Source organism: Oncorhynchus keta, chromosome 8 (genome assembly GCF_023373465.1).
Source record: "Oncorhynchus keta strain PuntledgeMale-10-30-2019 chromosome 8, Oket_V2, whole genome shotgun sequence".
NCBI lineage: Eukaryota > Metazoa > Chordata > Actinopteri > Salmoniformes > Salmonidae > Oncorhynchus > Oncorhynchus keta.
The window spans coordinates 878,646-891,013 of record NC_068428.1 but is presented as its reverse complement, the minus strand read 5'-3'; the positions used below and the strand labels follow the sequence as shown (position 1 = coordinate 891,013).

At 42.3% G+C, this 12,368-nt stretch overlaps 1 protein-coding gene across 3 annotated transcripts in view; it reads left to right on the top strand.

Annotated features, from left to right (window-relative positions):
* Positions 1 to 12,368, top strand: part of LOC118386652 (ectonucleotide pyrophosphatase/phosphodiesterase family member 1-like) — a 65,972-nt gene that overhangs the window by 41,964 nt on the left and 11,640 nt on the right. For 2 of the 3 annotated variants that reach the window (XM_035774367.2, XM_035774369.2), the window contains exons 17-22: positions 3,631 to 3,718; positions 4,160 to 4,344; positions 5,627 to 5,666; positions 5,758 to 5,912; positions 7,337 to 7,472; positions 7,714 to 7,788. In XM_035774367.2, the coding sequence (XP_035630260.1) occupies positions 3,631 to 3,718; positions 4,160 to 4,344; positions 5,627 to 5,666; positions 5,758 to 5,912; positions 7,337 to 7,472; positions 7,714 to 7,788 (679 nt within the window). The remainder of the gene's footprint in view (positions 1 to 3,630; positions 3,719 to 4,159; positions 4,345 to 5,626; positions 5,667 to 5,757; positions 5,913 to 7,336; positions 7,473 to 7,713; positions 7,789 to 12,368) is intronic. The other variant, XM_035774368.2, reaches the window with a different exon arrangement.

Here is a 12,368-nt window from a genome sequence, read left to right as displayed (position 1 = left end):
GTTGATCAGATGGAAAAATTCTCGTTTTCATCCCATACAGCATGTCAGATTTCTAATGTTTAGGTATAGCCTAGGCTGCTGCAACCTTTGTCATGAGTTTTTGCTTGTGTCTGTCCGGAGGGATTGTGTTATCTTTGCAAAATAAATACCGGAGGAAAGTGGAAAGCCTACTTCAGTGCACGCGGGGAAAAAATGCACTGTGTCAACCTCTCTCTTTAATCTAACTTTTAATGGATGACGCGATTGTAGCTATCAAATCATTAGGAATTATTTTAGACATCCCAGAAAAGACAATCAAAAGTTCAATATGTTCAGCAAGTAAGGCATCGTAACGTGCAATTACCTCTGCAAGTTGATTGTTATTGCCCTTGTTGGCGGAACTTTCTCCCTCGTCGTGTCCTCTAAAAGCAAGTTCTTGCATGCCTATAAACACAGTGGCGTTGATGAGCCGCTTCAAAACATTGCTGCGTCTTCTTACTTTCTTGTGTTGCGCAGTTCAAACCCGCAGACCTTCGTCATAATCGATGCAGCTTGAATCGGATGTGGTCATTTATATGCTCCCTTTTGTTCTGCCGTTTGCTTAACGATCGATGTTCTTCAGGTTACTGTACCCACCTTTCAGGTCACTGTACCCACCTTTCAGGTCACTGTACCCACCTTTCAGGTCACTGTACCCACCTTTCGACCAAGGCGCAGACTTTCCAAAAAAGCAGGCAAGACCAGCAATACAGGCGGCTTGATGAAAGGCTCCCTGTTAACCAGATATACTTTTGATACCAGTTGGTAATGAATGCCCTCACCCTTTCATTCTTCATGAAACTGATCACTTTTAATTTGCACCTTTTCCGTACACTCCAGAGAATGAAAAGGGTTCTTTAACAAAAAGTCTGCAACATTTTCAGCAGCATTGGCCACTCTGGCGGAGAAAACTGCACACTTGCGCTGATAGCTATAAGGTGGGTACAGCTAGCTACTGAAGTTAGCAAGACACATTTGTAAATTAGAATTTGTTCTTAACTGACTTGCCTATTTAAATAAAGGTTAAATCAAATAAACATTTAAATAATTGCACTAACTGGACACACAAATGCTCAACTATCACTCTTCACTCTTAATCTCTGTCCAGCAATGTCACCAAGCTTCTCAACACATAGAACCCATAATGCTCTATGGCACAATCCCAACACATTCGCTCGTTCTCTGATCCTAATTCTATGATTGAATGGAAAATATGTCAGTTCATATTGCAAAAGCTTTGATTGGTTGGAGGACGTCCTCCGGAAGTGGTTATAATTACCATGTATGTCTATGGAAGGGGGTGAGGCCTACAAGCCTCCTGGGTTTTGAATTGAAATCAATGTAGCCAGAGAAGGACGGAAGCTAGCTCTCCTCCGTTTAAACCATGGTGCTAGCCCAGACAGTGTTGTTGAAGTTACACTGTTTTGCAATGGTCTACTATATTTTAATCAATTATTTGGTGACTTATAAATATATTTAGTATAGACTGAAGGCTGTAATCACTGCCAAATGTGCTCCTACAAAGTACTTAGTAAATGTTTTTTTATACATGTGCAAACATTAAAAAAAAAAAACGTTTTTGCTTCATTCGTTGAGAGCCCAACGACAAAAGAGACCATGGCCTTTTATAGCAAATCAAATCAAATCAAATCAAATTTATTTATATAGCCCTTCGTACATCAGCTGATATCTCAAAGTGCTGTACAGAAACCCAGCCTAAAACCCCAAACAGCAAACAATGCAGGTGTAAAAGCACGGTGGCTAGGAAAAACTCCCTAGAAAGGCCAAAACCTAGGAAGAAACCTAGAGAGGAACCGGGCTATGTGGGGTGGCCAGTCCTCTTCTGGCTGTGCCGGGTAGAGATTATAACAGAACATGACCAAGATGTTCAAATGTTCATAAATGACCAGCATGGTCGAATAATAATAAGGCAGAACAGTTGAAACTGGAGCAGCAGCACAGTCAGGTGGACTGGGGACAGCAAGGAGCCATCATGTCAGGTAGTCCTGGGGCACGGTCCTAGGGCTCAGGTCCTCCGAGAGAGAGAAAGAAAGAGAGAATTAGAGAGAGCATATGTGGGGTGGCCAGTCCTCTTCTGGCTGTGCCGGGTGGAGATTATAACAGAACGTGGCCAAGATGTTCAAATGTTCATAAATGACCAGCATGGTTGAATAATAGTAAGGCAGAACAGTTGAAACTGGAGCAGCAGCATGGCCAGGTGGACTGGGGACAGCAAGGAGTCCTCATGTCAGGTAGTCCTGGGACATGGTCCTAGGGCCCAGGCCAGTTGAAACTGGAGCAGCAGCATGGCCAGGTGGACTGGGGACAGCAAGGAGTCATCATGTCAGGTAGTCCTGGGGCATGGTCCTAGGGCTCAGGTCCTCCGAGAGAGAGAAAGAAAGAGAGAAGGAGAGAATTAGAGAACGCACACTTAGATTCACACAGGACACCGAATAGGACAGGAGAAGTACTCCAGATATAACAAACTGACCCTAGCCCCGACACATAAACTACTGCAGCATAAATACTGGAGGCTGAGACAGGAGGGGTCAGGAGACACTGTGGCCCCATCCGAGGACACCCCGGACAGGGCCAAACAGGAAGGATATAACAGGAAGGATATAAGCAAAGACACACCCCTTCAGTCTACATGACAAACAACAGATGTATGGAATGGGTCACAAGGTTACTAATAATTCACAGCAAACAGTATCTGCTGTAAATGCTGTCCTCATTGTGTAGAGACATGGGTCTGGCCCCGAGCCATCTCTCCCTGGTACCTTCCAGTCAGGCACACAGACACTAATCATGCTAGGGAATGCAGTCTTCATCACCAATCAATCGTAAATCCACTGTCAGTGTTAAATCTTCTAGAGGCTCACTTTCAGTAGAACACACAGACATGAGTGTTCTAGCAACACCCCTTATTATGTTGCATAAAACAACCATTTGATGCAATTACAGTATTATAACATAATCTTGCAATTTTGCTCTCACATAGAATTGAAAGACCACCATTTTGTCTTGGTTACCGAGAGATGAAGTCACTTTGTGCATAAAGCTGAAGGTGTAACAAGTCTGAACACATTTCAATGGCGTCTCTGCGCTCCTCAGTGGATGTTTAGGAGAAAATTCCCTGTCAGTTACATTAAATAGTCCAATATTGCACTGTCACTAAGTATGATCATATTTATTATAAGCAATGTGAAATCTTAGTTACTTGTTTAATTAGATTTTTACTATATTTAGAAAGACTAAGGCAATTCAAGCCCTATTGCCCCACTTTTGTTGAATAGGAAATAAATCTTATTTTCATAACATTCGAACTATTTACTTGAGCTTGTGTCTTCAGCAACAAAAAAAAAATTCTAATCCAGAAGGCTGAGTTTCAGACCTTTTGTAAAACTATGCAACATTACCAGTCATTGTTTATGGCTATCTCAAATTATTTAGGGGGAAATAAAAATGTAGCACATGCAAAAGGTTAATTGGGTTTCAGTGTTGTTTTTTTTGTTGCTATATACATTACACATGTTTACTCCACTGTTATGAATAGCATGTGTCAATTATTCTTGTGAAAGTGCATTCATTTTGTTTTTGTATTTTTTTTAGACCATTTTCATTGGTTATGGACCAGGGCTGAAATATAAGGCTAACGTTGCACCTTTTGAAAACATTGAAGTCTACAACCTCCTGTGTGGTAAGCTTGTTAGTCAATGGACCGTTTAACATGGGCGCAGGGGGCAATGTCCTCTTGCATAACTAGAAAAGATTATCCTGGGTGCCAGTCTGTTTCTTCTCTTGCCAACGGAGTGGAACAATATCTAAACATACTGGTAACCAGGCTAAGAAAGGATTGCTTTTCTAAAGTTAAACCATTCCAGCAGCCAATCTGGTTTTACACTCATTATGATGTAATTTCAACCACTTTCATGCAGAACTGGAGTCCACTTTTCTATTTCTCAACATTGTGATAAGTTTCAAAGAGGATGTACTAGTTCAGCAGGTGTGAGTCCATAGTCCCAACACTGCACCTGCCGTCTGCAAGACACACAGCTGTTATGTACAGTTAGCTAACTAAGTTAGAGAAAATACCTTTTCAAGTCTAATCTCTTTTTTTCTCTTTCTCTCTGCCTGTCAGATTTGTTGGACATTCCCCCTGCTCCTAACAACGGGACCCACGGGAGTCTGAACCACCTGCTGAAGAATCCTCCCCACCTCCCTGTGTACCCAGCTGAGCTCTCCTCTGACTCCACCTGTGAGGCGAGTGGCCCTGCCCCCTCTGACAATCTGGGCTGCAGCTGCAGCGCCCGCACCAAAGCAGCGGTACGACCAGGGAGTACAGTCGGAGGTGGTAATCAAACTCACATCCTCCCTAATGGAGCAGGGATGGGAAGGGGTCAGAGGGTCTGTCCTGTCATTCACTTCTCTGGGCTATGTGGGACGCTAGCGTCCACCTCGCCAACAGCCAGTGAAATTGATGGGCACCAAATTCAAAACAACAGAAATCTCATAATTAAAATTCCTCAAATATACAAGTATTATACACCATTTTAAAGATAAACTTCTCGTTAATCCAGGCACAGTGTCTGATTTCAAAAAAGCTTTACGGCGAAAGCACACCTTGCGATTATGTTAGGTCAGCACCTAGCCACAGAAAAACACAGCCATTTTCCAAAGGAGAGGTGTCACAAAAGTCAGAAATAGCGTTATAAATATTCACTTACCTTTGATGATCTTCATATGGAATGCACACCCAGGAATCCCAGTTCCACAATACATGTTTGTTTTGTTCAATGAAGTCCATCATTTGTCTAAATACCTCCTTTTTGTTTGCGCGTTTAGCCCAGTAATCCAAATGCTCAATGCGTGATCGCTTAGTTCAGACAAAGTCAAAAAGGTTATATTACAGTTCGTAGAAACATGTCAAACGATGTATAGAATCAATCTTTAGGATGTTCTTATCATAAATCTTCAATAATTTTTCAACCGGACAATTCCTTTGTCTTTAGAAATGAAAAGGAACGCAGCTAACTCTCACGGCCATGCGCATGACTCAGCTCATGGCATTCTGCCAGACACCTGGTTCAAACAGCTCTTCTTCGCTCTTCCTTCACAGTAGAAGCCTGAAATAAGGTTCTAAAGACTGTTGACATCTAGTGGACGCCTTAGGAAGTGCAATATGACCCCATAGACACTGTATATTGGATAGGCAAAGACTTGAAAACCTACAAACCTCAGATTTCCCACTTCCTGGTTGGATTTTTTTCTCAAGTTTTGGCCTGCCATATGAGTTATGTTATACTCACAGACATCATTCAAACAGTTTTAGAAACTTCAGAGTGTTTTCTATCCAAATCGAATAATTATATGCATATTCTAGCTTTTGGGCCTGAGTAGCAGGCAGTTTACTCTGGGCACCTTATTCATCCAAGCTACTCAATACTGTCCCTGAGTCCCAAAGAAGTTAATGCTCCAAATCCTCAGTATTAATCATACTTATCCTCACTTTGTATGATTGATAACCCAGCAGCACTCATTAGAAGGACATAAGTTGACTAATTGAAATACAGGAGACCCACTAACATGCTGAAAATGCCTGTTTCAGGAGAAGACTATGAACAGGCAACTCATCAAGGCTAATTCCAGTGAGTACACACTTGTCTATTTTTAATAGCGTAATCATGGATCTATTTTCTAATAGATTTCATTTTTAATCGAGCCCTCCCCCTCCCTCAGATTCCGGAGCCAAGGCTCTTCACCTACCGTATGGAATCCCTCGAGTTCTCCAGGAGAATGCAGACTACTGCGTGCTTCACCACGCCGACTACGTCAACGGTTACAGCAAAGATATTCTCATGCCGTTATGGGTCGCCTACACAATTAACCCACTGGTGAGTCGTTTTCTTCTTGTGTAAGCGACCGGTGTTCATACCATGGTGTGTGTTAGCCCGCTAAACTAAACCCAAGGCATTAGCTCAGTCTTCAGAATCTTAACAAATGTTTCCCATCATGCGAGCGTTCGTTCTGAACCATCTCTGAACCATTACACTTTCTTTTATGTCTAAAGATAAGATAGCGTGTCGTGTTGGAGATGCATTGGCTGTATTTGCTGCTCTCTTGTTAGTGTTTTGGCTAGGACATGAAAGAGGTTGTAAAGCTGTGTGAAGGGCAGAGCTGCCGCCCAGACCCTGCTAAGCTGGCTGTAGATCTTCTCCACTCGTGCTGACTTTCACAGCATCTTGTGTTACTCATTATGTGGTGAGAACCTCACCATAAATCAGTACTGAGAGCTGATTTTAATAGAGAGAGGACGTCTCTCTATAGTATATATTTTTCTTTAACTATCTCAGGCTTTCGCAACATCCTCCTTTCATTCCATTTACTATCTGTCTAAAAGGAAGGAAACAACTACATTATGTATGTTTTTTTTGTGCTTTTATTAATTAACTAAGCAAGCAGAAAAGCACTACCATACACTGAGTATATAAAACATGAATCCTTAAGTCTGACACACCATAAGTAGCATAATAAAAAAAATCTCCATCAGTATAAGCTAGAGAGATTTTTGCATGGACTACGTCTCAATCCACTGCATCTGCCAATGTCGGCCTTCCACATCTGTGGTGGAAGATAGCCAAGCTACAGCAGTGTTTATTAGACCATGAGACATCCTGAAAATCAGTCTTTTCAAGAAAACGTCTGTAGCGTCCGAAATATCTACAAACTGTTAAGACTACTCTATGGAAACGGGAGACTCTCACGAACACGATGGTGTTCTCCGTTTTGCTACACAACCCCCACAAATGTCACGGGACTCTTCTGAAGGTAGACAAACGGATGGAAGATATAGGACAGACACTTCAAAACCTTATTCCTTAGGATTTATTTTGGCATTAGACATGGATTTTGTATCTGTGCCATTCAGATGGTGAATGGGCAAGACAAAATATTTAAGTACCTTTTTTAAAATGGGTATGGTATTAGGTGCCAGGCGCACTGGTTTGTGTCAAGAACTGCAACGCTACTGGGTTTTTCACGCTCAACAGTTTCCAATGTGTATCAAGAATGGTCCACAACCCAAAGGACATCTAGCCAACATGACACAACTGGGAGAAGCATTGGAGTCAACATGGGCCAGAATCCCTGTGGAATACTTTCGACACCTTGTATAGGGCAAAAAGGTGGTGACGAAAGAAACAAACTCCACACAACTTGTACATGATCTCAAGAACTGGAATCATTAAGCAGAAATAGTGTCTCTAACACAACCTCTTTCTATGTCTCTCTCTCTCTCTCTCCCTGTCTCTCCTATCAGAACAATGTCCAGCCACTGAGTCCAGTAGAAGAGGCATGTGTCCGTACAGATGTCCGTGTGGCACCGCTCTCTAGTCAGAACTGTGTCAGATACAGGGATAACCCTGCCCTGTCCTACGGCCTGCTGCATCCACCCAGTAAGTACATAAGGACGTTTTTTGTTTGTTAGAGCCCTATCACCTATCACCTCCCTCACACCCTTTGCTAAATACCACATTAGTGTACATGCGTAGCCAGCTGTGCAGCAGCTGCCAATGCTTGATCAGGAATGTCTCATAAAAATTTGAAAGACCAGTTGATAATTAAAATCAATTGAAGTTTTTAAAGTGTCTGCGTTTATTTAAGTTAGAGATTTTATGTTAATGTTTCTATATGCAGATCTGGGTGCCAATGGAACAGAGGCAGAGTCATTACTTACCAGCAACATGGTGCCCATGTATCCTGCCTTTAAAGGTGAGCAGGTCAGGCTAGCTGGCAAAGAGACAGAAAAGTATCCAGTGCTATGCAATAGCTCAAACACTCAATAGGGTATTTTTGTTTTCTTATGGAGATGAAGCTTCAGGAAATAACTTTCCACAGAAGGGGTTTAGGACTAGCCATCGGGACAGTGTCTCTTTGCATGATGTATGTATTAGAGGTTGACCGATTAATCGGCATGGCCGATTTAATTTGGGCCGATTTTCAAGTTTTCATAACAATCGGTAATCTGCATTTCTGGATGCCGATTATGGCCGATTACATTGCACTCCACGTGGAGACTGCGTGGCAGGCTGACCACCTGTTACGCGAGTGCAGCAAGGAGCCAAGTTTCTAGCTAGCATTAAACGTATCTTGTAAAAAACAATGAATCTTAACATAACTAGAGATTAACTACACATGGTTGATGATATTACTAGTTTAACGAGCTTGTCCTGCATTGCAAATAATCAATGCGGTGCCTGTTAATTTATCATCGAATCACAGCCTCCTTCGCCAAATGAGTGATGAATTAAGAAGCGCATTCCCGAAAAAAGCACTGTCGTTGCACCAATGTACCTAACCATAAACATCAATGCCTTTCTTAAAATCAATACAAAAGTATATATTTTTGAACCTGCATATTTAGTTAAAAGAAATGCATGTTAGCAGGCAATATTAAGTAGGGAAATTGTGTCACTTCTCTTGTGTTCCAGTGCAAGCAGAGTCAGAATATACAGTTGGGCAAAAAAGTATTTAGTCAGCCACCAATTGTGCAATTTCTCCCACTTAAAAAGATGAGAGAGGCCTGTAATTTACATCATATGTACACTTCAACTATGACAGACAAAATGAGAGAAAAAAAATCCAGAAAATCACATTATTAGTCAAATTATGGTGGAAAATAAGTATTTGGTCAATAACAAAAGTTTCTCAATACTCTGTTACATACCCTTTGTTGGCAATGACAGAGGTCAAATGTTTTCTGTAAGTCTTCACAAGGTTTTCACACACTGTTGCTGGAATTTTGGCCCATTCCTCCATGCAGATCTCCTCTAGAGCAGTGATGTTTAGTGGCTGTTGCTGGGCAACACGGACTTTCAACTCCCTCCAAAGATTTTCTATGGGGTTGAAATCTGGAGACTGGCTAGGCCACTCCAGGACCTTGAAATGCTTCTTACGAAACCACTCCTTCGTTGCCCGGGCTGTGTGTTTGGGATCATTGTCATGCTGAAAGACCCAGCCACGTTTCATCTTCAATGCCCTTGCTGATGGAAGAAGGTTTTCACTCAAAATCTCACGATACATGGCCCCATTCATTCCATTACACGGATCAGTCGTCCTGGTCCCTTTGCAGAAAAACAGCCCCAAAGCATGATGTTTCCACCCCCATGCTTCACAGTAGGTATGGTGTTCTTTGGATGCAACTCAGCATTCTTTGTCCTCCAAACACGACGAATTGAGGTTTTACCAAAAAGTTATATTTTGGTTTCATCTGACCATATGACATTCTCCCAATCTTCTTCTGGATCATCCAAATGCTCTCTAGCAAACTTCAGACGGGCCTGGACATGTACTGGCTTAAGCAGGGGGACACGTCTGGCACTGCAGGATTTGAGTCCCTGGCGGCGTAGTGTCTTACTGATGGTAAGCTTCGTTACTTTGGTCCCAGCTCTCTGCAGGTCATTCACTAGGTCCCCCCGTGTGGTTCTGGGATTTTTGCTCACCGTTCTTGTGATCATTTTGACCCCACGGGGTGAGATCTTGCGTGGAGCCCCAGATTGAGGGAGATTATCAGTGGTCTTGTATGTCTTCCATTTCCTAATAATTGCTCCCACAGTTGATTTCTTCAAACCAAGCTGCTTACCTATTGCAGATTCAGTTTTACCAGCCTGGTGCAGGTCTACAATTGTGTTTCTGATGTCCTTTGACAGCTCTTTGGTCTTGGCCATAGTGGAGTTTGGAGTGTGACTGTTTGAGGTTGTGGGCAGGTGTCTTTTATACTGATAACAAGTTCAAACAGGTGCCATTAATACAGGTGGAGGACAGAGGAGCCTCTTAAAGAAGAAGTTACAGGTCTGTGAGAGCCAGAAATCTTGCTTGTTTGTAGGTGACCAAATACTTATTTTCCACCATAATTTGCAAATAAATTCATTAAAAATCCTACAATGTGATTTTTTTTTTCTCATTTTGTCTGTCATAGTTGAAGTGTACCTATGATGAAAATTACAGGCCTCTCTCGTCTTTATAAGAGGGAGAACTTGCACAATTGGTGGCTGACTAAATACTTTTTTTGCCCCACTGTAGGACTCGTTTTTACTGTGGATATAGATACTTTTGTATGTTTCCTCCAGCATCTTCACAAGGTCCTTTGCTGTTGTTCTGGGATTGATTTGCACTTTTCGCACCAATGTACGTTCATCATTAGGAGGCAGAACTCGTCTCCTTCCTGAGCGGTATGACGGCTCCGTGTTCCCATGGTGTTTATACTTGCGTACTATTGTTTGTACAGCTAAACGTCGTACCTTCACGCGTTTGGAAATTGCTCCCAAGGATGAACCCTTGTGGAGGTCTACAGTTTTCTTTCTGAGGTCTTGGCTGATTTCTTTTGATTTTCCCATGATGTCAAGAAAAGAGGCACTGAGTTTGAAGGTAGCCCTCGAAATACATCCACAGGTACACCTCCAATTGACTGAAATTATATCAATTAGCCTATCAGAAGCTTCTAAAGCCATGACATCATTTTCTGGAATTTTCCAAGCTGTTTAATGGCACAGTCAAATTAGTGCATGTAAACTTCTGACCAACTGGAATTGTGATACAGTGAACTTTAAGTGAAATAATCTGTCTGTAAACAATTGTTGGAAAAATTACTTGTCATGCACAAAGTAGATGTCCTTACAGACTCGCCAACACTAAAGTTTGTTAACAAGAAATGTATGGAGTGGTTGAAAAACAAGTTTGAATGGCTCCAACCTAAGTGTATGTTAACGCCCGACTTCAACTGTATGTGTCTTGATTCGATGAGGTTCAGGTCATCCACAAAAGGCCCAGGAGTTGGATAGCATATCATCTGATGCACCATTGACGTGAGCCACGAATACATTTGGACCAATTGTTGTGCCCTGGGGGAGGCCATAGGAGAGTTATTGGGCCCAGGATAGAGTCTCATGGTATTTTGTCACTTGGCTACGGACGGAATGGAAGTTACAAATCCATGGCATGATCTCTGGTCTGTCAGATACTTGCAATGGTGTGATCCACAAGATCAAAGACCTTGTTTTCGTCTGTCAGGATCCATGTGCTGGAAGTGCCTCTGGTGTGTGCTGTTCTGTACAGCTAGTCTGCAATGCTTACAAGGCACTGGGTGGTTCAGCATCCCTCGAGGCATCCAAACTGTTGGTTGGAGATGTTTATTTTGGGTATCCTGTGTTGCCCATTCATCAACAAAACCTTCACACATTTTTACCAGAAGAGGAGTGAGTGAGAGGGACCGCAGCTGGTCAAGGCTCAGTAGATTACTTTTTGACAGGGGGTCCGCTATTGAAGGTGACTGTCAGGGGGGATGGATATTTCAACTACAAATTTCCTGATGAATCTGGACCTGGGGCTTTTCTGGTTGGAACGGAGAGTAGTCTCCTGTACATTTCCTATTGTTCAACAGTAGGGAGTGGCATAGCTGGCAAGAATGCAGGTAGGTCTGACTGGTTTAGTGGTGGTAATGATGTGGTGACCGATGAAGACTTGTCATTTATAGCATTGGCAATGACAGAATGGTTGTCTGGGTTGAACATGGTCTTTTTAGTGCTGGTCAGGGATTTAATTTTATGGTACCATGTGGCTGGGATCTCCCTCTTCTTTTTGGGGAGGATTTTGGTGTGGTAGAATGTTGATCTTGCTGCTTTAATTTCATTTTATTTTTTTATTTCACCTTTATTTAACCAGGTAGGCTAGTTGAGAACAAGTTCTCATTTGCAACTGCGACCTGGCCAAGATAAAGCGTGGCAATTCGACACGTACAACAACACAAGAGTTACACATGGAATAAACAAAACATACAGTCAATAATACAGTAGAACAAAAGAAAACAAAAAGTCTATATACAGTGAGTGCAGATGAGGTAAGTTAAGGAAATAAATAAGCCATGGTGGCGAAGTAATTACAATATAACAATCTCTGATCTCTCTGGGTTTTGTTCCTCTGTGTGCTGTGAAGGCACGTCTTTTTCACTGAAGGCTTTCTGTCTGCTTTTTAAATCGGCTCTTTGAGTCTAAGTGAAATCCACTCCTTATCCTGTGCATCAGTGGAGGATGGTGGGAGGAGCTGCAGGAGGATGGGCTCATTGTAATGGCTGGAATGGAATGATGGGACGGAGTCAAACGTGTTTGATGTGTTTGGTACTTTTCTATTCATGCCATTACTGTTAGCCTGTCCTTTTTATAGCTCCTACCACCAGTATCCTCTGCTGTGCATGCATCCTAACCACCTGTTTTGGGAAGTAAACTGCAATGATGTGATTCGGGGTGTTATAGAAGTTGTCTGTTTTCTCCTGTGCTCTCCACATTTGTTACTTTCTG